The sequence below is a fragment of the Mauremys reevesii genome, linkage group 20, assembly GCF_016161935.1.
Source record: "Mauremys reevesii isolate NIE-2019 linkage group 20, ASM1616193v1, whole genome shotgun sequence".
NCBI classification, from domain to species: Eukaryota; Metazoa; Chordata; order Testudines; family Geoemydidae; genus Mauremys; species Mauremys reevesii.
This window is the reverse complement of record NC_052642.1, coordinates 24329707-24353305: the sequence shown is the minus strand read 5'-3', so window position 1 is coordinate 24353305 and position 23599 is coordinate 24329707. Positions and strand designations below refer to the sequence as shown.

Below are 23599 nucleotides of genomic sequence, written 5' to 3'. Positions count from 1 at the left end.
GTGTCATGCGTAGTTTCAAGAGTAATGAAGCCAAATGTAGACATTTTGCACCAGATAGAACTAAACTAACATATTCCAGCAGAAGCAGGAGCTGAACACAGCTCCCTCCAGGCCTCCAGAAATGTCCACAAGAGGCCGATGGGGATCAGGCTCTGCCTCAGTGAACTGGTCAAATGTCTAGTCCCTGCCAGCCAACTGACTGATTTGTCTTCAGAATAGTAAGGCCATGCACCCTGAACTCCTTCCCATAGTGACAAGTGGAGACTCACCACCGAGTGATGGAAAAGCAGTTCCCAGGACTGGTGAAGCTTCTGATTACACAACATATCCACAAAATCTTGGAGAAAATATCCTGCGAAAGAAGAGAGTTCCCATCACCAAGAATCTCCACAGCAACTCAGTGCCACTTACCTTTTAGACACCTAGCCAGTCAAAGTTTGTGGACGATACCAAGCTGGGAGGGATTGCAAGTGCTTTGGAGGATAGGATTACAATTCAAAATGATCTGGACAAACTGGAGAAATGGTCTGAAGAAAATAGGATGAAATTCAATAAGGACAAATGCAAAGTACTCCACTTAGGAAGGAACAATCAGTTGCACACATACAAAATGGGAAATGACTGACTAGGAAGGAGTACTGCGTAAAGGGATTTGGGCGTCATAGTGCATCACAAGCTAAATATGAGTCAACAGTGTAACGCCATTGCAAAAAAAGCAAACATAATTTTGGGATGTATTAGCAGGAGTATTGCAAGCAAGACATGAGAAGCAATTCTTCCATTCTACTATGCTCTGATTAGGCCTCCACTGGAGTACTGTGTCTGACAGTGCCTAAGGACCGACGAAAAATGGGACCTGTGGTGCTAGACACCTATCATCCTTCTCTATTGCCTGGGCCATAGCTTCCATTGCCTGTCTGTCACAGTCCCTCCCGATCCCCAAGGGTTTATGAACAAATAGAAGTATATGACACTCTCTTGCAGGAGAGCAGTCAGTTTCAGCAGAACCTCCTGAAGGGGCAGGGAAAGGAGACACCAGGGTCCCATCCCAGCTGGGTGTTTTGGGGGAGGAGTGTCCCAAGTAATTTTCATACAAGTAATTCTGTGCATCTGGAATTACCAGCCTTTGGGGGCAGGCAGATGAGAACTAGACACCCCGATACACAATCCCTCCCCACCCAGCAAAAGATTGTTAGTATGAACTGCGGGGTTAACGTAACAGCGTAGCAGGAGAAGACAGGAGGACCCGCAGCCACGTGAATGTCCCCGTTCGACTCCAAGGACGACCCCCCATTAGAAAGTGTGAGCAGAATCTGAGTGTGGAGCCCCAACACACTGTGACCCTGCAGGCCTTGCCACCAAGCTTGGACCCCAGGAACCTCAATCTGGGCATCAATGGCACTTTGACACCTCACCCACTCCAAAAACATCAGACACTGTAATACTGAGCAAGTTGCAACCTCAGTCCTCTCCACCCCTACACAAGGTCTGTGTTAGCTTCCTTTGTGGGTGAGGAGATGACCGAGAGGTGAAGTGACTCCAAGGCCAAAGCGGGAGTCCAAAAGTCCAGGATCAGAACCAAGCTGTGCGCTCAGTGCTCCTTTCACCACACCCACACACCCACCCACACACACCCTGCATCATCAGTTCAAAGCTGCCCCAGCTCCCCACAGTCTGAAAACACAGACAGCAGCAGCCCTAGTGAGACCTTACAACCTAGCAGGGCATCAAAGCTGCCCCCCACTCTCTCCCCACATTTACTACAGGCACCCCTCTCCTCAGTTAAAGACCCTACCTAATGGAACCGCTGGACAACTCCCCACCCCTGGCCACTACCCTCATATAAAGAAGGGCAGCAATCAGGGTTGAGGCTTCGTGCCTAGGGTCTCTACCCAGTCTGGAGTCAGTAACTTTTGTCTCTAGTTCTTTAAGGTGCAATGCTTTGGTAGCAGCTATTCGGACAACGTTCTGGGTCTTGTGGTTAGCAGATGGGAGCTGCCCAGCCTGTTAGCATGCGTTCCACAGGTTCTGCACTAAACACAGGGAATAACGAGCAGTGCTGCCACTACCTCACCTCATGGGGGAGGGAACAGTGGGGATGGATCCGCAGAAGGAACTCACTGTCCCTGCTGAGAATGGGGCCATTGTTGGCTTAGGGTGATCATACGCCTAGAGCAAGAAAGAGACATCACCAGACCAGGGTGGCCCAGTACCAGGCAAGGCTGCATTTACTTTTCTGTCCCCAGAGATTCAGGGGCTGTTGGGATCTCACCAGTGAAAAGAAAAACAGATCAGTTACAAGTCAGAGAACACTGGGCCTGAGGACAAAAGAGGAACTTTCAGGCCAAACAATCACAACTTCTTGCAGTGGAAGACAAAGGAATGTAGAGAGACATGCTCTGTTCGCAGCTCCCGCCTGCACACCCCAGCAAGAATTGCTCTGGGCCAGTCCAAGGGACTTTGCCCTCCAAGGAAGAAAGATCTATCCAGACAATTAAAGCCTGTACACAAACTTGCAGCCAGGGCTGGCCTTCCCCAAGACCCCCAGCTCCTGCAGCTGCCTGGACACGACCTACTCCAAGGCCATGTTCCAGCACAGGGTGGGGACTCTCTTGGAATGAGCTTTCAGGTTGGCAACTGAACACCTGTTTTGCTGTGGGGCCACTCAGCCAGCCCCCTCCCCCAGAAATGGTCTTCAGATTCCCATCCAGCCGGCGGGGCTTGCCTTGCTCCAGCCCAGGTGCCCCCCACAGTGGTCTCAGCACTCCCCATGCCGCACCAGACAAGCCTGGGAAGTCTCCCTGTGCCAGGGCATTGCCCCAGCCAGCGCCCCCTGCTCCAGGCTGGCACCCGAAAGAAGAGCCACCGAAACACGCCGCAGAGAGTTAGCGGGGCTGCCCAAAGCCAGGCCGGAGCAGGTGCGGGATGCTGCGGAGACTTGCTCACCTATAGATACTGAGACCAGGCTGTGCGCGGCCGGGGAGTGAGTTCCGATCAGGTCCTCCGCCATCTGCGGGTGGAGATAGAACCTGCCAGGCAAGAGAGCGCAGGGTAAGCGCCGAGCCCGGCCCCAGCGACACCCCTCGGCACATGCCTGCCACCCGCCCCAGCCCCCCAGCTGCCCTGGCCCCCAGCGCTGCCTGGGGGGGGGGGCAAGTGGGGCAATTTGCCCCAGGCCCTGCAGGGCCCCCCCCATGATAATACAGTGTTCTATAAAAGCTGCAAAGAGTCCGGTGGCACCTTATGACTAACAGACGTATTGCAGCATGAGCATCCGACGAAGTGGGGATTCACCCACGAAAGCTCATGCTGCAAAAACGTCTGTTAGTCTATAAGGTGCCACCGGACTCTGCTGCTTGTACAGATCCAGACTAACACGGCTCCCCGCTGACACTAGTGTTCTATAGTACTGCTCTTTTCTTATGGAAGGGGCCCCGGACATCGCTTTGTCCCAGGCCCCCGAATCCTCTGGGCGGCCCTAGTGGCCCCTCACCCCAGCAGCACCCGGCCCCCCAGCCGCCCCGGCCCCTCACCCCAGCAGCGCCCCGGCGCCGCTCAGCAGGCTGTGCGCGAACGAGGTCCAGATGTTCCGCCACTTCCAGCGGTTGCGGAGCGCGGGGCGCGGCGGGGGCACCAGCCGCTCCAGCCCGCGGTTCAGCAGCCGGAACGCCGCGAAGGAGCCGCCGATGAGCAGGAGCCCCGGGCTCAGCCCCATGGGGGCCGCCGCTGGGCTCGGGCTGGGGCGGGGGTCGCCTGGGGGGCTGCGGCTCCTGCCCCGCGCCGCGACGCGCCTGGCAGCGGCAGCTTCGAGCCTTGTGTAACTTTCTTGTAACCACCCAACAAACTCCCGGTCCCGCGGCCTCCCATTGGCCCGGCGCGGCTCCGCCCCTCCACGCGGCACGCAGGCCCCGCCCCAGGGTGTGTCCGGGCCGGGCCGGGCCGAACCGGAGCGGGCGTCCCCGCCGGGGCACCCGAGGGTCCCGCCCGCCCAGCGAGCGCGTCGGATCCCAGCGCAGGGCGGGTTGCTCTGTGCAGGTGGCTCCTAGGGAAGCTACCTGGCATCTCCGCGGTTCCCTGGGAGCCAGGCCACGCTGAAAGTATCGGGCAGGGCCTGAGGACCGACCAAAAACGGGGCCAGACACTGAGCCCTTTGGTGAGGCGCCTGGCCCGGGAGACTGAGAGGCTCCCATCGTAGACACAGCTGGGGGGAAAGGGCGCTAACACATGCACCTTGTATTAACATTTGCAGTGTTGCCTGCTCAGCGCTTTATTATGAGACTCCTAATCCCTGGTGTTTTTCTTATAGCTCCAGTGCCTGCAGCCAAATGAGTCAATGAGAACGTACACTTTCCCATACATACAGTGTCTCTAGCCCTCGTGGTCATGGGAAAATAAACTGAAAACAGGATCTACAAAACCAACATTTAGTATTTTAGAAAAACTCACAAGTTTTAAGACAAGCTTATGATGTTTGTGGTCTACAAACGGCTAGACACGATTCCTGGAGAGCTTTAGGAACTAGGAAGAAAGAGAAACTAGCAATAGTATCTGATGTTGAAGGGCTCTTTAGCTATGTACAGTTACAATTAAGTATTTTCATTTAATCTGTCAGCCTGCTCCATTGGCCCGTACAACAGCTCTAACACACACACACACACACACACACACACACCATCTCCTTCAGAACCTTCTCCTCAGGTTCTGGCTGCACTTTTCCCCACACCTCCTGATTTATGCATGTCCTATCCATATGCTTGGAGTTGGAATAATCATAAGTTGCTTCCATATGGAGAATTCCCATCCTTCCTTGTCCTAGTTAAGGACCCTTTTTCTTTCCTAACGATAACCAGTACTCCTCTTCCATCTCCAGCATCCAAGAGAGGTAACAATCAGATCTGACATGTCTCCCTCACTGGAATGCCACAGGGTCTATCTACATGCAAACTGTATCGAGGGACTAATTTGACTGAGGTTGATAATAGCTTTGGGTCTGGAAGGCCCATGCCTTTTTCCTTGTGGGAAGTCACTGATGCAGAATAATCATTGATACTTAAACGGACATATCCTGCAGTAAAATTGCTTCACACCTGGGATCATAGCCAAAGGGCAGAGCCCAAAAACTGTTGTTGTTGGCATTGTGAGAAATAACCTAGCACCTATATCATTAGTTAGAGCAGATGTGGAATTGGACTTGGAACTCTTGAGACCAAAAAAATGTGTACTTAAAGTTTTGCACATGACTGTGCACTTGCTCTCTCCATGGTAAAATTAGTGATTGTTCACAAATGGAAAATATGGGGCCAGATCCTCTGGTCCATCCAAGCTGAGCTAAGTTTAGGATAGAAATAGGGAAGGCCCAAAGATTACTTTAAGGTGGGTGCTAGTTTGGTCCCTGGTGTAAAGTAGAGCAGACTGAAGGTCTACTGGAAGGGCATAACGAGTGGGGTCCCGCAGGGATCGGTTCTGGGTCTGGTTCTGTTCAGTATCTTCAGCAATGATTTAGATAATGGCATACAGCGTACACTTATAAAGCTTGTGGATGATACCAAGCTGGGAGGGGTTGCAAGTGCTTCGGAGGATAGGATTAAAATTCAAAATTACCTGGACAAACTGGAGAAATGGTCTGAAGTAAATAGGATGAAATTCAATAAGGACAAATGCAAAGTGCTCAACTTAGGAAGGAACAATCAGTTGCACACACACAAAACGTGAAATGACTGCCTAGGAAGGAGTACTGCAGAAAGGGATCTGGGGGTCATAGTGGATCACAAGCTAAATATGAGTCAACAGGATAACACTGTTGCAAAAAAAGCAAACGTAATTCTGGGATGTATTAGCAGGAGTATTGTAAGCAAGACATGAGAAGCAATTCTTCGGCTCTACTACACTCTGATTAGGCCTCAACTAGAGTATTGTGTCCTGTTCTGGGCACCACATTTCAGGAAAGATGTGGACAAATTGGAGAAAGTCCAGAGAAGAGCAAAAAAAAGTATGAAAGGTCTAGAAAACATGACCTATGAGGGAAGATTGAAAAAATGGGGTTTGTTTAGTCTGGAGAAGAGAAGACTGAAGGGGGACATGATAACCGTTTTCAAGTACATAAAAGGTTGCTACAAGGAGGAGGGAGAAAAATTGTTCTTAACCTCTGAGCATAGAACAAGAAGCAATGGGCTTAAATTTCAGCAAGGGCAGTTTAGGTTGGACATTAGGAAATACTTCCCAACTGTCAGAGTAGTTACGCAGTGGAATAAATTGCCTAGGAAGGTTGTGGAATCTCCATCATTGGGAATTTTTAAGAGCAGGTTAGATAAACACCTGTCAGGGATGGTCTAGACAGTATTTGGTCCCGCCATGAGTGCAGGGGACTGAACTAGATGACCTCTTGAGGTCCCTTCCAGTCCTATGATTCTATGCTCATCTGCCCAGAGCCTCCAGATGCCAGCAGAGGATCAGATGGAGTCCGCAGTGTAACAGACATACCTCCCTTTTTCCTGCTCATGGCCCTACACTGGTGGGTGGGGCATGTGATGGGGCATAGGTGGAAAGTAGTCTCTGTAGGGCCCAGTATCTGGGTTGTGGGTATCAGAACCATTCTGCTGGAAGCTTTGGCTTTTGCAAGTTAAAGGCTTGGTGACACGTTATCTCAGAAAGAGAGGCAAACAGTTTTTGATTCCCTCTCCCCAGTGGATAACTGCTACACCAAAGTCAAAGTAGCACACAGCCTAGCCTGCAGCTGGCATGGTGGAGTATGTAGCATATTGGTGCCCAAACTCTCCCTCAGCTCTTCATTGAACACCAGTCACCAGGAGCCAGGGGTCTCATCCAGGCAGAGGCAGCACTTTGTAGCTAGTGCTTGCTGGTCAGATTGTCAGAGGTGCTGGACATCTGAGACCAGGGCTGGTGCAGCCATTTAGGCGACTTAGGCGGTCGCCTAGGGTGCTGGGATTTGGGGGGCGCCATTTTCTTCGGCAGCGACCGCGGCAGCCGGATCTTCGGCCACCCCAGTTGCTGATGGCATTTAGGCGGAGGGAGCTGGGCCAGGGGAGCGCGGGGAGGGCCACCTGCAGCAAGTAAGCGGGGGGGCAGCACGCAGGGGAACTCCCCGCCCCAGCCCCCCCCCTCCCCGAGCACGCCATGGCTGCTTCATTTCTCCCGCCTCCCAGGCTTACGGCGCCTAAGCTGATTGGCGCCACAAGTCTGGTAGGCGGGAGAAGTGAAGCAGTGACTGCGTGCTGAGCCGTGCTCGGGGAGGAGGTGGTGCAAGGTGGAAGTTTCGCCTAGGGCGCGAAACATCCTTGCACCGGCCCTGCCTGAGACTCTCGTTACATTCAAGGAGAGCTTGCAGAGGCTCAGCACTTCTGGAAAATCAGAACAGGCAAATTATAGGTGCCATACAAATACCTCAGATACCGACAGCTTGCCAAGCAAAGTCCTGGGTAATACAATGTACTGTGCTGGGCCTTCGCAAAGGCTCAGAAAGAGGCTAACATGACCCCAGGAGATGGAGAGAAATTGCATTTGTACAGTCTTGTTTTCTGAACTATTTTGTATATGATGAAATATCAAGATTTTATACCATCCACCTCCCCAGCTAGCCAATAAGCCTTTGTACTTCAGTTAGCTCTTTTCATCCTCAAGTAAATTAATTTAATTAGCCACAGCAGCAGAATAATTATAGAAATTGGACTTGAACGCTCGCTCAGCCATTCCCCCACAACCTTCCCCCTCATGACCTATTACAGCAATGACACACTCCAGCCTTCCCAAAGGGGGAGGAGCATAATGCTTGGTTGCCAGGTTACAGACCTCCTGTGACTTGTGACTGACAGGGATATTGTGTAACTTGTTGAGAGCCGCAACCCAGATGTGCGTTAGCTGCAGGAGACAGGGACAGACTTGTCTCTCTTGAGAAGTGAATGCCTCAGTTCCACACACCAGGTGCAATACAGGAGGCTGCAATTTCTCGGTTCTGGTGAGAAAAAGCACTTCTGGGCTCATGTGAGTATTTATAATGCCTTTCTGTGGGTAAATGGAAATGACATCCATGTTGGGTGGGTGTTCCATTGCCAGGCTTTTGAGGCAGATGTTGTAGGAGTTAAATTGTTGTTCCTGTTAGTTGCACCTCTTTTTGCGGTGAATCAATCTGCTTCTCTTTATGTTTCATCTCCCTTGATGCACCAACCACAGACCTCACTTTGAAGCAGCTTCACTGCCTGCTCCAGGGACTATTCCCCGGAGGAAAAACATTGATTTAATCCCACAGGCCTCTGTTATCTGCTTTCTGTCTCTAGTTTACTGATTACCAAGACAGCAGCAAAACTAAATAGCCAAGGCTCCTAAGTACTGCTGGGCAAAAAATAATTACCAACACTTTTTTTTAACTGAAAAATTAATATTTGGGTTGACTGAAACATTTTACAAATTTCTGCAAGTTGTGCCAAATTATTTGCCCCCCTGTCCAAACATCTTGATTCTACATTTTCAGAATTAAAAACTTTTTTTCTATTCAAAATTACTTTTTGTTTTGAATTTTGCTTCAATTGTATTCCAAAAAGTAAAAAAAAAAACAAAAAACAAATATGAAATGAAACAAAATGAATCATCGAACCAGAATTAAATTTTCAACTTTTTTTGTTTCAATGACAAATGCTTGTTTTGGACCAACCCAAATGTCAGTTTGTATCAATGTTTCAGGTCAGCTACAAAACTGAACAATCAGTTATTCTCCCAGTTCTACTCCTATAGAGCTTTCAGGCTATAAGCCCTGTTTGGTTATATTGTGCACAGTCAAGGTCACTGTTTGCACTAAACAACTAATACGTGACACAGGTGCGACACTTCCACTTAGACCAACTACTGCAGCAGTCTTGGTGTTGTGGTGATTATGCTGTAATCACCTGCCCTTTTGTGCTCCCTGCTTCCTCTCCTCCACAGTCACAGATAGAATTGTATCTTGTTTATGAAGGAGGTGGCCATGTCTAATGTCCTCTTCCAAGCCAAAACTCAGAACCAGTACTTCATCTTCATCCTCATCCTCCTTCACCTACCAGCTCTTTTTTAAACCTTGTCCTTCTTTGGCTTCCCTGACTCTGCCCTCTCTTGGTCACTCTTTCAGTGCGTCCTTCAGCGGATCCTCCTCATCTACCTGCTGACTTTCTGTGGGACCTTCACAACAAGGCTGCATCCTTGGACCCCTTCTCTACTTTATCTCCCTCTACACCTTAAGCCCATCTGCAAACAGATTCAACTACCACAGCTATGCTGACAGCTACCTCTCTACTCCCAAGCTGTCTCCTTCTATTCAAACTAAAATCTCCGCCTGTCTCGCTGACTGCTCCTTGCAGATGTCTAGCCCTCATCTTAATCTCAATTTGGCTAAACCAGAGTTCCTAATCTTTCCCCCCGCCCCAGTTTTTCAAGCAGTCACCACTACCTCCTTGTTTGATCACTGTGGACAACTGGGAAGCTAAAGTTCTAAGTCCATATTCCCCTGCTTCTCCCCTACTTTTGGAATCTTCCTTGAACGCTCTGTAGTCCACCTGCTCCCTACCATCCATGCACTCCAGATCTGGTTGCTCCCTTTCCTCCTTACAGCAGCCAGAAGGTGAGGATATGGCATACCACTCTAAGTTCTGCAGGAAGGCATCCTGATTTTTGCAGCAAATTGGAAATGCATCAGAAGTCTAAAATAAGTAGAAAAACTTCCACAAAGATGCATTTCATAAGACAATGAATGCTGTTATACAGTAGATCATGCAATTCAAATTAATTTTCTGGATATTTTTCTACGAACGTCCCACCACCACAGAATTTCCAGTTTGCTAAAGGCCTGAGGGGGCCTTGTGACAAATTTTAGTTTCCATGTGCCACAGAATTCAGTGGGCTGTGACGCAAAATACATGGAGCCCTCATCGTACCCCCTGCAAGCAACGGAGTAAGTAGAGAAATTCCAGTGCTCAGCATCAGTCTGTACCACTTGCTTAAGACAGAAGGATGTGCAGGAGCAGACTGGCTAATTCTGGATTTGCTGGCCCATTGCCATCCGACAGCTAACATGGGGGCTTTCACCTGCTGTGGTAACACGGGGAGCATTCCCACTGCAATGGCTTGCAGAGCCTGGCTCCATATGCAATTAGCTGGCCCCACCGCATTCAGTGAACCAGCAAAGCCCAGACAGGCTGCAGTAGCTTGGTTTGCTCTGTGCCCTCCCCAGGGCTGGTGCGAATTGTAGGAAATGACCCAAGGGAATGGCCCCACCAGTCAAAGGTGTGGGCATGGGCAGGTGAGAGGGCATCATGGACACCAGGGATGCTGGGGGCCTCTAGGCTTCAGAAGGGTGTATCTGGGCCCCAGCCAGAGAAGCATTTCTGAGGGTCCTAGACCTTGTCAAGTGCGAGTGACCAGAACTGAGCGAGTCAGGCTGTGTGGCCCGGAAGCAAGGCACAGACAGAGCAGCAGCTGCTGCAGAGTTTCTTACCTGGAGTGCTTGTTTGCAGCAAAGGGCAGCACCAGATGCTTCCTGCTGGCTGAACGTGGATGATGCTGTGTCTGGTGGGCTGGGGGAGGCGGTGAGTCCCCTGCCCTGTTGCTGCCAGGCCCTCATTCCCATCACCCAGTGGCTGGACGGGCTCCACCCTGCCGTGCCCACGGAGGCCTGGCTTTCTCACAGTTCCCAGGTACCCACCCTCAGTCTGTACCATCACCTCAGGCTGTGAGCGAGGCCTCAGCCTCGCCCTGCCCGCCAGGGCTGAGGCACTGGCCCGTCTCACCTAGGCTCTCATGCCAACAGTCTCTGCCAACTGCAATGACGCTTTCTGGGCCCCGGACTTGGGAGTCTGCCTGCGCTGGGCCCAGAACTGGGGCTCTGCCTGCTCCAGGCTGTCGAGCCAAGGCACTGCTGCTCAGAACGGCTGTGCCTGCAGGCCTGGCCCCTCTCTTCCCAGTGCTGGCTTTACAATGGCACCAGTGGTGCCATGGAGCTGGGCCCACGCTCAGACAGGGCCCTGGCCTGCTCCCCTTGCACTGTGCCGAGACCCCACCAGCCTGCTGGCTCCTCCCTGACCATCACTTGCTCCTTTCTGCCTCCTGGCCGGACCCGAGTGCAGCTCCGGCGCCGGGCAGTCTCTGCTTCCCACCACCTGTCTCCCCGGAGCTGAGTCGGCTGGGACTGGTGCAGAAGCCTGGCCAGTCTCACCAGTCGTGGGGGGGGGTGGCTTGGCTGGGCCCCTCCAGGCAAGTAGGTCCTGAGGGAGCCCGGCCAGGGCAGGCCCTGCCTGGCTGATCTCACCACACCTGAGGGGCCGGAGCGATTCCCTGCCCCAGGAACAGCCCTGGCTGTGCTGCCGTCTCAGCCCGGCAGACAGAGTCACCTCCCAGCAGGGCTGGTGAGTGCAGCCGGGAGGCAGGGCATGGGGGAGTGGGTCTGTGGGAAGTGTGGGGGGTGCTGGGCTGTGAGGGGCAGGGAAGAGCTGTGTGTGTTGGGGCACTGGGGAGTGGGGATTCTGTGTGGGGTGCTGGGTAGTTGTGGTGGGGCTGTGGACAGGGGGGCGCTGGGCAGGGGTGGTGTGCTGCAGGGTGCTGGGCATTTGTGGGAGGGTTGGGCAGGGGCACTGAGCATAGCGAGTTCAGGGGAGCTCTGGCCATAGGGAGTTGGGGGGGTGTTGGGTGGGGGGGCTGTGTGGCGTGGCATGGGCCCACCCCCGACAGGAAGGGGCAGGCTGGCAGCACAGGGCCAGGCAGGACACGCTTTGTCTGGCAAATGCCGGTTTGTAAATAGTGCCCTTGCACAGGGCTGGGCGGAGCGGGGCCGCCCTGCGCCAGGCTCCATTGCCCTCATGGGGGCCCACAAAAGGTTAATCCTGCAGGGCCAGGGAGATTTGCTGAGCACTGGCTTTAGGAGACCGGTGGGGTTCTGGTGCATTGGTGGGGGAAGGTGTAACAGAGGGTGGGAGGGGAACAGGGCCTGGCTGCCAGCCCAAAGGGCCCGGGGCTGCAGTTGTGGTGTCACACTCCCAGGGTGCACCATCAGGCTGAGACAGGTCTGCAGTCTGCCAGGCGGCCTAGAGAACGATTCCCAAAGTCACTCTGGGGCCTGTGTCTTCATGCTGAGCTGCATCGTTACATGGTGATGAGGTCATAACACAGATGTCACATCAGCAACTCTGAGAGCAAAATGACCGAGCAGCAGCCTTCCCAGAATGCTCTGCTGGAGCACCCCATTCCCATCCCTGACTCCTCTCTGCTCCGTCTTCAGCCAGCCAGCTGCTGAGACGGGCGCCCACAAGCATGGACACTGAAGACAGCGTCACAGAGCAGGTCTGCCAGGAGTCAGACATCCAGGATGGCGAGTGAGTGTCAGATTGTGGCAGGCTGGGGGATTGTGAAAGGCCAGTTCCCATCACCAGCACTTGCTGACAGTCCTGACCCAGGCCCCCTCCACCAGAACTCAGCCCAACCTCTGTGTGACACCCGGTAACCCCCCAGCCCCACCCGCATCCCCTGCTGGCACCCTGCATTAGCGCAGGGGGAGGGTGGGTCCTGCCTCAGCAAAGTGGCCCCAAGAGGTGGGTGTGCTGGGGGCTTCTGTTTCTGCTTTGCTCCTCAGCAACAAGGCTTCATTTATTCCTAAGAGGCAGCTTGTCTGGTGCTCCTGTCACCCAGGACGGGCAGGCAGGTTAGGAAGAAGCCAGCCCCACAAAAGGCCACTGAGAGAGGCTGTAGGGGGCCCGGAGGCAAAGAAACACCAGCCCCACTGCCGCGGTTATTGGAGGCTCTCGTGGCACAAGCAAGGAGGCCGGTATGGCAGCCTTCTCCTCCAGCTGCCCCCGGGTGGCCTGATTCTGATCCCGCTGCCCCGTGGTGGCCTCACGGTCCAGGCTCGCCATGTTGGCTTGTGCTTGTCTCCTGCAGGCTGCGGGAGGTGGAGGTTGCAGGCCACAAGGTGTTGCTGGTGAGGAATAAGATGGAGTTCAGTGCTGTGGGGAGCAAGTGCACACACGCAGGAGCCTCTCTCAGCAAAGGTAAAACCCGGCGCGTATCCCCAGCTGCCAGGCAAAGCTCAGGCCACGGTGTCCAAGGAGACACTGTGCAGAAAGAGGATGGGCAGCTTCTCTCCAGGCGCTGCCGCTTGTCTAATGCTTCTGCCTAGCAGGCTGAGCTTCTCTCTCACTGCACCTCTGAGCGAAAGGGCAGGGGAAGAAGCCCACACTGGCACCCCCAAGTCAGGGGCAGCCCAGCCCAGCCCCCCGGTGCGAAGTGGACCAGGATTCAACTGCTTTTCAGGGGGCTGCCTTGTCTCAAGTCACTGCTCTGGCCAAGCGCCCCCTGCTGGACACTCACCAGACTGTTGTGTTTGGCTCCCTCCCCACACATACCAGGGTGCTCGAAAGCAGGGGTCCTCACAAGACATTTGTTGGTGGCCTCAGAGTGCAGCCACGGCTGGTGGCCGCTCTGACAATTTTTCCTAAAATACTCAATTAACTTTGTGGAACTCCTTACCTGAGGAGGTTGTGAAGGCTGGACTATAACAATGTTTAAAAGGGAACTGGATAAATTCATGGTGGCTAAGTCCATAAATGGCTGTTAGCCAGGATGGGTAAGAATGGTGTCCCTAGCCTCTGTTCGTCAGAGGATGGAGATGGATGGCAGGAGAGAGATCACTTGATCATTGCCTGTTAGGTTCACTCCCTCTGGGGCACCTGGCATTGGCCACTGTCGGTAGACAGATACTGGGCTAGATGGACCTTTGGTCTGACCCGGTACGGCCTTTCTTATGTTCTTAAAAATACATATGCACATATACATGTCCAAATCAATGTAATTTATTTAGGTAGGTTTTTTTGCAGACTCAGTATAAAAATAATGTACCATTTTCTCTGTTCTTTACTGGACCTAAACAGAACAGAAACAAATAACGTGTTTTGCATGTTCTTGTCCCTTTCTGTTGTTGTTTTGTTTGCTTTTTGTGGCTGCTTATTTTTTTAAGACTTGCTAGATAGTAAGTTTGTTTCTGTGAAAAGTGATATTAGTATTTTGTTAATATCACTTTTCACATCAGCAGACTTGCTAGCTAGCAGGGAGGCAGTGAAAAGTAATATTAACAAACATACAAATATCACTTTTCACAACAGACTTACTCAGCCCTGGTAAGCTGGGGGCCAAATTAAACCCTGGATGGGGAGGTGGGTAGGGAGGCAGCGGGGGTCAGGGGCAAGGAGGGGAGCCCTTCAGCTGCACAGCCAGGGATTGGGGCCAGAGGATGCAGTGGGGCCAGGGGTGATGCTGTGGGGGGAGGCGAGCTTGGGGCCGGCAGTCACTGCCACATGCTTGGGGGCTGGATTGCGTGGCCCCATGGCTGGAGTCTGAAACCCTGCAGCTGGGGGTCAGAGCCCACTGCTGCACGGCCAGAGCCCAGGGTCAGAGGAGGCAACAGGTTGGGGGTGGGAGGGTGAGTCTGGGGCCAGGATGAGGGCTCAAAGCCCGTGGCCAGGGGATGGAGCCTGCCGCCACACGGCTGAAACCTGTCGCCCGCCAGCCCAAATCTGAAGCCCAAACCCCACCGCCTGCCTGCTCCTCCAGCGTTTGTGGCTCCAGAGGGGGACAGGGCTCACCCCCTGCTGACAGCCCTGGGGGAGAGGCCACTGCTTTGCCCCGCTCATCACCACCCAGGAGGCCATGGCCACACGAAAGCCCCTGGTGGCCACATTTGAGAAACGCTGCTTTAACGCCTCCCTTCTTCTGAGTAGGCTGCAGCACTGACTCTGTTTGGCTTCTCGGGCTCACTTCCTGGGCACAGACTGGGTCCGTGTGGTACCCTTCACAGACGTGGGACCTCATGTCTGGCAACTCTAGGACCTCCCAGGACCATTGCTGACCCCTCTCCCACTCTTTTCAAAGCTCCCACCTTGTGGGCACTCTGGTTCACAGCTTACCCTTTTAGAGACGTGCCAATGGACGCAAACAGACACCTTTGCACAGGGATTTTGGAAAACAATTGCTCGTTACTGGGCTAAACAGTTACACCAGCATGCCATTTCCTGCCTCAGTTTCCTCACCACTCTCAAGCATTCTGTGGGAACTGGGCAGCCTCCTAACGAGTCCAGGGTCTTTCCTCTCTCCATTTTACACCCAGAAATGCCCTGTGAGAGGCCCTTCTCTTTAGAACTTCAGTCCCCTTTGTCAGCTGACCTCCAATCAGCTTGAATTCCCCACCACCAGTGATCAGTTGCCTTGTTACCAGCCCACCAGGCAAACTGGTGCTTCTGGGAAGTAGTCAGCTCACTGACCTAGGGGGCCTCCACTTGAATAGAAGACCTAACGGTTTAACAACCCACCATTGTTAGTCCTGTGTCAACACCTCTGGAAATTTCAGCCCAAGATGGAGGTAAAAAGACAGCAGAGGAACTAGACCAGCCTTGCAATCCAAATGGAGTTTGCAGTTTAGTCTAGATACATGTAGAGTCCATAATATCAACCAGAATTCATAAGTTGTACACAGGATTCCCCAAATGATCTCACCCCATACAGTACTTCTCAAGAATAGTGAAGAGGTACACAGCGCTGCTTCGCAACACCCAATGAGGTGAACTAGAATCCTGAACCTAGTTTGTGGAAGTGAACAATTTACCCATGGTACATCACATCACAGTCCAAGCTGGGAATAGACTCCAGAAGTCCTGACAAGAAGTTCTGTTCTACACACTAGACAACACTTCCCTTGGTGTGTGACTTGCAGGAGTCTTGGTGGGTAACAGACTGCGCTGTCCCTGGCATGGTGCCTGCTTCAATATCAGAACTGGAGACATTGAGGAGTACCCAACTCTGGACTGTCTTCCCTGCTTCAAGGTGACATTATCCTTGTTCCTTTCCATTCTACATCCCAGCTTGTTCTGTCTGCTCTGTATTTGCTCCCCTTTTTGCCTCATCCATGACAGTACCTGCCACTCTACACCCAGCCTGGTCCTGGCCTCACCAGTGATTCTTTGGAAGTGTTAGAATTCTCTTCCCTGGCCACCGCTCTCCACAGTGGTTACCAAAGAACTGGTTTTCGGGACCATTTGGCTCTAGGACCTAAATGCCTTTTCAGAAGCCTTGTTAGGCCCCTTGCCCCCCACATTGCCTAGTAGCGCTTTTGAAGGGAAGAAGGATTCTCACAAGGCTCCGAAGACAAAGCATGTAATACTTCTGTAAGTGCTAGCAGTGTCCGTCTGAGCTGCTTTGGCATTGAAAGGTGCCTAACGGTCACTCTGAGCTTGTCAGGTGGAGCGCGGTGTTCTGCGGGCTTGGGTCATCAGCTGGATAGAAGAGTCCAAATGTGACCTGCTCAAACCCACCCTCCGCAGAGGGGCACTCGCTCTCTTCACAAGAGTGAAACACAGGACCGTGCAGCACTCTGTCTTTCGCCCTTAGGGCTGCTCTAGCTTTTTGCCTTTGAGAGACTCCTTCGGCCAAAGGCCCTGGGTTGCTGCTTTGGCATCAGGTTGCCTTATTAGTTCCACATCCTCATTGTGCCGTCACTGAAGACCAGCCCCCCTCCAGTGCCCACCTTCCTCCTTAGTGCCACTTGACCCCAGAGTAACACAGGCGTTGGTAGCAGCCAGCTCCTGCAGGACACACACAGTCCAAAACAAAGACTCCTCCGTAAATTCCCAGCAGCCTCAGCTATGCACTGAAATCCCACTCTTCTTCGGTCTTTGCAGGTGCGAGTGGAAGACGGGAAGGTACTTATTACTGCAAAAAAAAAGGTACTGACCTCACCTGCTCAGTGAGTAACCACAGCAAAGGTGGTCTAGGGACCAGTTACTATTGTTTGAATAATTTCTTCTTTTCTTTCTGCCAGGACCTTGAAAGTGACCGAAAGCTGAAGGCCATGAGTGAGCGATGCAGGAGCAATGAGAACACAATGCTGCTCCTGGGTGGAGGTCAGTGACTCAGTAGACAAGGTCTGAACACAAGCACCAGTGCTTTGGTTGTGTAGTTTGTATGTCACCCCTTTGGGCACATGCTGGGTCTTGCTGGTCTCTTCGCCAGGGGCTTGTTCCTCCTGCGTGGCTGGTGAGTCGTGCCAGAATGGGTGAGTCTCATGTTTCTCTCACAGGTGCAGCTGCACTGGTCTGTGCAGAAACACTTCGGCAGGAAGGCTTTACAGGCAGGATCATCATGGTAACCAAAGAAAAGCATGTCCCGTATGACAGGACCCAACTAAGCAAGGTTTGTGCATGGCCAGAGCTTCTCTTAGAACTGTGATTGAGGGGATGGGCTGGGGAGGGACAGGAATTAGTCAGAGCACCAGCTGCCTCAGCAGAGCCCAGTTAGCCAGGGCTGTGAGCAGAGCCTGGTTATAGGACGGTTACATTGTTCAGCAAATGTCCCTGACCCACTCCCTACAGTGCCTCATCGTGGAACAGGCTTGGACAGCCGTTCTGAGCCAGTGATCTTACCCCATTCCCTGCAGCCCCCTCCTGCTATAGACATGGTTGGCTTGGGGGGAGGGAAAACACATTGCCCATAAGGAAATGCCAGGGGTCCAGATTGCAGCGCAGGTGCTGTTAACCTCTTGAACTGTGTGAGTGGCTTTGTGGAGCTGCTCCTCATTCCTGTTGCTTTGCTTTACTTCCAGGCGATGGATAAGACACTAGAAAGCATTTACCTGAGGCAGCAGGACTTCTTTGAGGCTCATGGCATCGACGTTTGGACTGACAAAGAGGTGAAGGAGCGGCAGCCGCTCACCTTTATCAAACCATTAGTGCTTGTCTCTACCGCTGGCCTGGGAGCAGGGGACCATTGCTGCAGAATACTGTCCTTCTCCTCTGGACTGCCTGGGCACACACAGTGCATGTTGGGAGTCACACACCGACGCCAGGTTTACCTGCGGGGCACTGCTGTACATGTGGGTAAGCTAGTGGCAGACAGGCAGCAGGCGCGTGGGAGGGAGGTGACTTTAGAAGGGGGCATATGGCACACTGGAGGCTTGGGATGGCTGGGCTCCAAACTGGGAACCGTAGCGTTCTCCCACCTTGTACTTGGGTGCAAAGAGCAGACAGTGCCTGTGTGGCTATGCACTACGTGTACTTAGCCAGGCTGTGGAACGGAGCAATGAGCCAAACACTGCCCGGTGCCCTTCCTTGCTGCAGGTGGTGTCTGTGGACACGCAGGGGCAGAAAGCCCACTTCCAGGATGGGGCCTTCCAGCGGTACGACCAGCTCCTCATTGCGACAGGCAGCAGGTGAGAAAGCAAGGCAGCCATGTGTTTGCTCAGCACAGGGAGCCTTAGAGGGGAAGAGTGCAGCAGGTCTTTGACCTCTTCAGTGAGGTCAGCTCCCGGAGCCACTGGGTGGGGTGCATCACCGTGCTCACAGGGGGAGGGGGCAGGCACAGCTGCCTTTTAATAAGCACGGCAACTGTAACTGAAGTCTCCTCTCCCACAGCCCCAGGCAGCTCCAGTGCCCCGGCTCAGACCTGGAGAACGTGTGTTCCCTGCAAACCCCAGAGGATGCTAACAGGATTCTTCACCTAGCAACTGGCAAGAGGGTGGTGATTCTAGGCGCTTCCTTCATTGGTACGAGACTGGCGTAGCAGCTGCCTGACTGCAGGCAGCGAGTCAGAATAGGGGTGGGGTCAGATCACTAATTGTAAGCCGAGCCTTGAAATCTATTTTCACTGTGTGTGCTGATTAACCAGAGGCCCTTTGCCAAAAGTGGCTGCGATGCTCACTGGTGGGTGGCCGCTCCGTGCTGTTCTGGGCTGTGCATTACTCTGTGGGGGGTGCCCCACCCCAAGCTGTTCCTCTGGAAGCACTAAAAACTGCAAACAGCACTTGGACCTGGAGGAAGGGGATTTATTTTATGGAGGTGTCACTTCATCCTTCAGGAGTGCAGGCTGCCTTGTTCAGCACCATCTGGGAGAGTGGGGAAGGTTTGCTGTGCCCTGGGGAGGCCTGAAGTGCAGCTAGCGGGGTGCATAGGGGGACGGAGAAGTCTTTGCCCTTCATGATACTTGGATCCCTGGTGAATCCCAGAAAGATTCAGGATACTAGACTGATACTTGTATCAAAGCAGGCAGCAGGAGCAGTATCTCTGACACACTTCCCACCCCCATGGGTAAAAGGTTTCCTGCTTCATCCCTATTTCCAGGGAGAAGGTTGGGGCCGGGGGAGGGGGGTACTTGTGCCAATTTCACTGCAGACATGTCCATTGTATGCAGGGATGGAGGTTGCTGCCTTCCTTTCAGACAAGGCTAGTGCCATCTGCGTGGTGGGAAGAGAGGAGTTCCCCTTCCAGGCAGTGCTGGGGCCTCAGGTTGGAGGTGTTGCCATGAAGGTAGAGTGGTGTACCGAGTCTTTGTTTATTCATTCTAATGTAAGGTTCCACATGCCAGTAACACATTTTAACGTTGTTAGAAAGTCTCTTTCTATGAGTCTATAATATATAACTAAACTATTGTTGTAAGTAAAGTAAATAAGGTTTTTAAAATGTTTAAGAAGCTTCATTTAAAATTAAATTAAAATGCAGAGCCCCCCGGACATGTGGCCAGGACCCGGGCAGTGTGAGTGCCGCTGAAGGCACGTGTGCCATAGGTTGCCTACCCCGGTACAGTTAATAGCGGACAGAGAATGCACACAGATCCAAGTGGGGTGGAAGCCCTACACTGATCTTGAGTGCTGCACACGCAGTCACACAGCGAGCGCAAACCTTCCGCCCACTCTGTGCCCGAGACACACCACTTACCCCTCCCTACCCACCTTGCACACAGCGCAGCAGCTTGGACAGCTGTGCCTCACGTGCACACACACAGGCTCTCCCCAGCCACACTGGTCTTGTCTCATCCCCTCTCAGCTCTGGCTGATTTGCATGCCACACATGCTCCTGTCTCCCCCAAGCTAACAGTCCCGCCTTATGTGCTGAGCACAGACTGGGGGCCTAGAAGGCGGCGTGGCTGTTCCTCCATCAGCTGTAGGAGATGCTAGCTCTCTGATCCACAGGACCCGCTTGGGGAGGTGGGGTGATGCTTGGAGAACCCTAGTGGGCAGAGCTGGCCAGTGGCCCAGCTAGCTGCCTGGGTTTCTGGAAGGGGAGGAATGTGTAACTGTTGAATTAATCAGGGATAGAACATTGATGAGAAGAGCTATTTCGGGCTGGAGTAATTCCTCTTCCTTGTTTCAGATGCTGCAGAATAAAAGAGTGAAATTCTACATGAAGGCTGAAATCTCTGAGCTGCGAGGAGAGAACAGAAAGGTTACAAAGTCCTTAATAGCTGGACTGCTCCCAAAATCTGCTTCCAATCTGGACCTATACCGTTCTACTCCCATCCCATGTTCCTTCCACAGGCCATGTAATCTCCAGTCTCCCAGGCCTCCAAACTCTACACTTGTATCACATACACAGGCACTAGCTTCCTCTCCACTGCCCCTAGGATCAGAGTCTCCTGGGCCCAGAAACATGGATTGGGTGGTCCAGGGGCTGGGGAAGCAAAGTACCATAGCGAGAGCAGGCTGGGGGTGCTTCTGGGGGGGGGAGGTTCTGAGGCAGCATCTCAGTGAATGGTGTTGCCTCTTTCCTAGGTTACAGAGGCTGTTTTGGCCAGTGGAGAGAAGCTACCTGCAGATGTTGTGGTGGTGGGAATAGGTAAGAGACTAACCCGTACACCTCTGCTTCATGTAGACCCCGTCTGTATCTGTGCTGCCCCTCACCTTCCAGGACCTCTGCGTATCCAAAAGAGCCAGGCTGGCTCACGTCCCAAGACTAACTCCCAGGAGAATAATTACGCGCTCTACCCTGTCCCCAACCAACTCCAGTCCCCAAGATACCCGAGCACGACATGCTTGTGACTTGATTGCTTCACATTCTCCCTTCCTGTAGTGCTGCTCCAGGAGTCCCCCCAGGGATCCGTTCTTACACCCATTGCGCCCGTTACCAAAATACCTGGTCCTGCTTAGAGCTGGCGTTTGATTACCCCTCTTCAAGCTCAACCAGCCCTCGGCCTGTACCCCTCATGCAGCTCTCATTGTCACCCTCACCTCCATACGCTGCTGTTTGTTCTTACTGTGCTTTGCCCAACTCCAGCCCGTGCTGATTGAATGATACTTAAACAGCTGTGCTCCCTCCTGCACTGGCCTGCATGAGCTTTCTTCACTCTCCTGCCACACCTCTTGCGTTTCTCCATCTTTCCCCAAAGGTGTCACCTCCAACTCAGGTTTCCTGAAGGACACTTCAATTGCTATGGACCGTGGAGGCGCCATCCTGGTGGATTTGGTGCGTAAATTCCTGCGAGGCATGCACACATCGCGTTTAAGGTGCCGTGCATGCTAGGTCACTAATCACCCCCCTTCTCCTCTCTTAGTTCATGCAAACCAACGTCCCAAGAGTCTTTGCTGCTGGAGATGTGACTTCATTTCCAGTCACCCTGTTCAGTGAAACAACTGCCACCATCCGTCACTGGCAGATAGCACAGGCTCATGGTGAGGGACTGCAGCAGCAGTAGCACTATCTGTGTCTGCCTCCCTTCCCAATACAGCTTGAAAAACAGGCTTGAGAAATGGTCATTCAAGGCGGCGAGGCCTGTGCCTTGGGCAAGTGGGCTCCAGGACATGCAGAGCCACTACCCATGCACCAAACCAGCTCCACTGACCAGCCCACATGCCCTGCAATGGGGCCAGCTATGCCCAAAGGGAGGGAGGGGGAGGGGTCACACACGTAGAGGTGGGTAGCTGCTGCTGCCAGCCCGAGTCAGTACTTGGAAGCAATATCCCACTTCCCACCTTGAGCCAGGGCAGGAGACAGGCTTCAGGATGAGAAAGCTGATGAACCTGAAGTTTTAAAAGTCTCCCATGAAAGTATCTTCTGGAAAAATACATTATCCACCCCTGGGGTTTTCTGGGTCATTTCAGGTCACATTGCTGCTTTAAACATGCTGAAGAAGCAGAAGGCCTTGCACACTGTTCCTTTCTTCTGGACCTCCCTGCTTGGAAAAAGCATCCGCTATGCAGGTAGGAGGGGAGCAGAAAAGCTGGGACAACCACCCTTCCCCACCCCATGCCTGTGCAAAGCTAGGTGCTCAGATACTGCAGGGATGGGGACCTTATAAGCACCCAGACAGATGTTTGAACCATTCTCAAAGTCAATCAGAGAGAGTGAGGGTGAGAAGTCCCCCAAACCCCTTCTTTAATTTGGGGACGCTACAGCTGAAAGCAGAAAACCCGGTGTCAAGTCATAGACCAGGACATTAGGGTCAGAGGTCATATCCCCAGGGCCCTGGGGACAAGGGTCACCCTCTCTCCCCTTGGCCACAGCCAGAGCCCTAACTGCATGGAGCATGCAGCCCAGGTCCCGCCTCAGGATCCTTCCACTGGTCTACTGTGCTGTCTTCCCCCCACCCACCTGCAGTTATTTGGTCATTGAGCTTAAGGGGCATGGTGGCATCTGCCCAGACCCCACTGCATCTTCTGTGTTTGCAGGCTATGGGAAAGGATACACTGAGACTGTTGTGAAGGGAAATCTGGAGCAGCTGAAGTTCTTGGTCTTTTACATCAAGTGAGTGAATCCGTAGCCCAATTAGATTGGAACTCTTGGCAAGTCAGAGCCAGACCCAGCCAGTGTATCTGCCAAGAACTTACTCTTCCTGTGCAGGATGTAGCACCAATGTCCACGGTGCTCAGGGGAACAGCCTGTATGCACCTCTTGGGATGGTCCTTGGCAGTACCGCCGGGGGCACGCTCCACACCACCCTTCCAAGGGTGTGCACAACAGGGTTGCCGTCCATCCAGCTTCTGCGCGCTGGGGCAGGGGCATGCACAGAAGGGAGGAACAGGCCACCAGAGAAGAAGATTGACAGATCTTTCAACAGTGTCCTGGTTTATAGAAAAGCTTCCTTTTGAGGTTCAATATTAAAACTGTAGAGAGTCAGGATTCAGAGACTGAGGCATATCAGCCCTGGAGAGAGGAAGGGAGAAGTAGGAAGCAGGATAGCATGTTTTCACTCTACCCGACTCTTAACCCATTCAGCACTTGATCCCCCATGGGCACTTCACCATGGACAGCCTCCACTGTCACCGCCCGTGGGGAGACCAGCTCACAGCCCATCAGAATAAAGCTGGCTCTGGAATGGCTCAGTCCCTTGAGCTCTCGGAGGCTGCAGTGCTCTGGCACTCAGGGGGCTGGAGAGGAGTGTAACTTATTTGCTGAGGCTTTTCTCTTTCAGGGATGATTATGTGATTGCAGCTGCCAGCCTGAACTTTGACCCCATGGTCTCTCTGGTAGCCGAAGTCATGTACTCTGGCAGACAAATCTCAAAAGCAGAGGCCCAGTGAGTAATTCAACTGACCCACTAAGTTCATGCCCCATGAGGTTACTGCTGCCTCGTTAGCATCAGCCCTGCCTGGGCCAGAGCACTCAGTCACAGGCAGGCCTTTCCTCAGGGTCCTTTCCTCTGTTGCAGGTCTTCTGATACAACCTGGATGAAGCAAGCCTAATGCGAGACTGCCTGGGGGCTCAGTAACACCCCCACAGGCGTAATAATTTCCCATACCCCTGTCCTCCCACTCAGGAGAAATAAAAACCAGCATGAAATGGAGCAGGAGCTCTGCTTTTCATGTCTGCAATCACAA

General features: G+C 53.0%; 2 protein-coding genes across 7 annotated transcripts in view; one reads left to right on the top strand and one right to left on the bottom strand.

The window, feature by feature from the left end:
* Positions 1-10884, bottom strand: part of TLCD2 (TLC domain containing 2) — a 16544-nt gene extending 5660 nt beyond the window's left edge. The window contains exons 1-3 of one of the 2 annotated variants that reach the window (XM_039508021.1): positions 3534-3820; positions 2947-3029; positions 270-352 (exon numbers count right to left, since the gene is read on the bottom strand). In XM_039508021.1, coding sequence (XP_039363955.1) covers positions 270-352; positions 2947-3029; positions 3534-3715 — 348 coding nt within the window. In that variant the 5' untranslated portion in view covers positions 3716-3820. Of the gene's footprint in view, positions 1-269; positions 353-2946; positions 3030-3533; positions 3821-10477 lie in introns of those variants that run through there. The other variant, XM_039508022.1, reaches the window with a different exon arrangement.
* Positions 7857-23599, top strand: LOC120387357 (apoptosis-inducing factor 3-like). 5 transcript variants are annotated; one of them, XM_039508006.1, is made up of 19 exons: positions 7857-7998; positions 12254-12347; positions 12910-13019; positions 15734-15843; positions 16698-16742; positions 16838-16919; positions 17096-17208; positions 17618-17704; positions 18132-18223; positions 18426-18556; positions 19201-19316; positions 20160-20231; positions 20558-20621; positions 21172-21248; positions 21337-21454; positions 21884-21982; positions 22451-22526; positions 23194-23298; positions 23431-23599. In XM_039508006.1, exons 2-19 carry the CDS (start codon positions 12286-12288, stop codon positions 23462-23464), a joined length of 1593 nt encoding a protein of 530 aa, XP_039363940.1. In that variant the 5' UTR covers positions 7857-7998; positions 12254-12285; the 3' UTR covers positions 23465-23599. The 5 variants fall into 5 exon arrangements, with proteins under 5 accessions (XP_039363940.1, XP_039363941.1, XP_039363944.1 ...); XM_039508007.1 differs by lacking the exon at positions 23194-23298; XM_039508010.1 differs by lacking the exons at positions 21172-21248; positions 21337-21454.

Bases quoted from the DNA above. Each gene is read 5' to 3' on its own strand.
- LOC120387357 (XM_039508006.1), top strand. From the start codon at position 12,286: ATGGACACTGAAGACAGCGTCACAGAGCAGGTCTGCCAGGAGTCAGAC. The intron at 16,920-17,095 runs GTCAGTGACTCA...TTTCTCTCACAG, and splicing joins AATGCTGCTCCTGGGTGGAG to GTGCAGCTGCACTGGTCTGT. The intron at 23,299-23,430 runs GTGAGTAATTCA...CCTCTGTTGCAG, and splicing joins ATCTCAAAAGCAGAGGCCCA to GTCTTCTGATACAACCTGGA.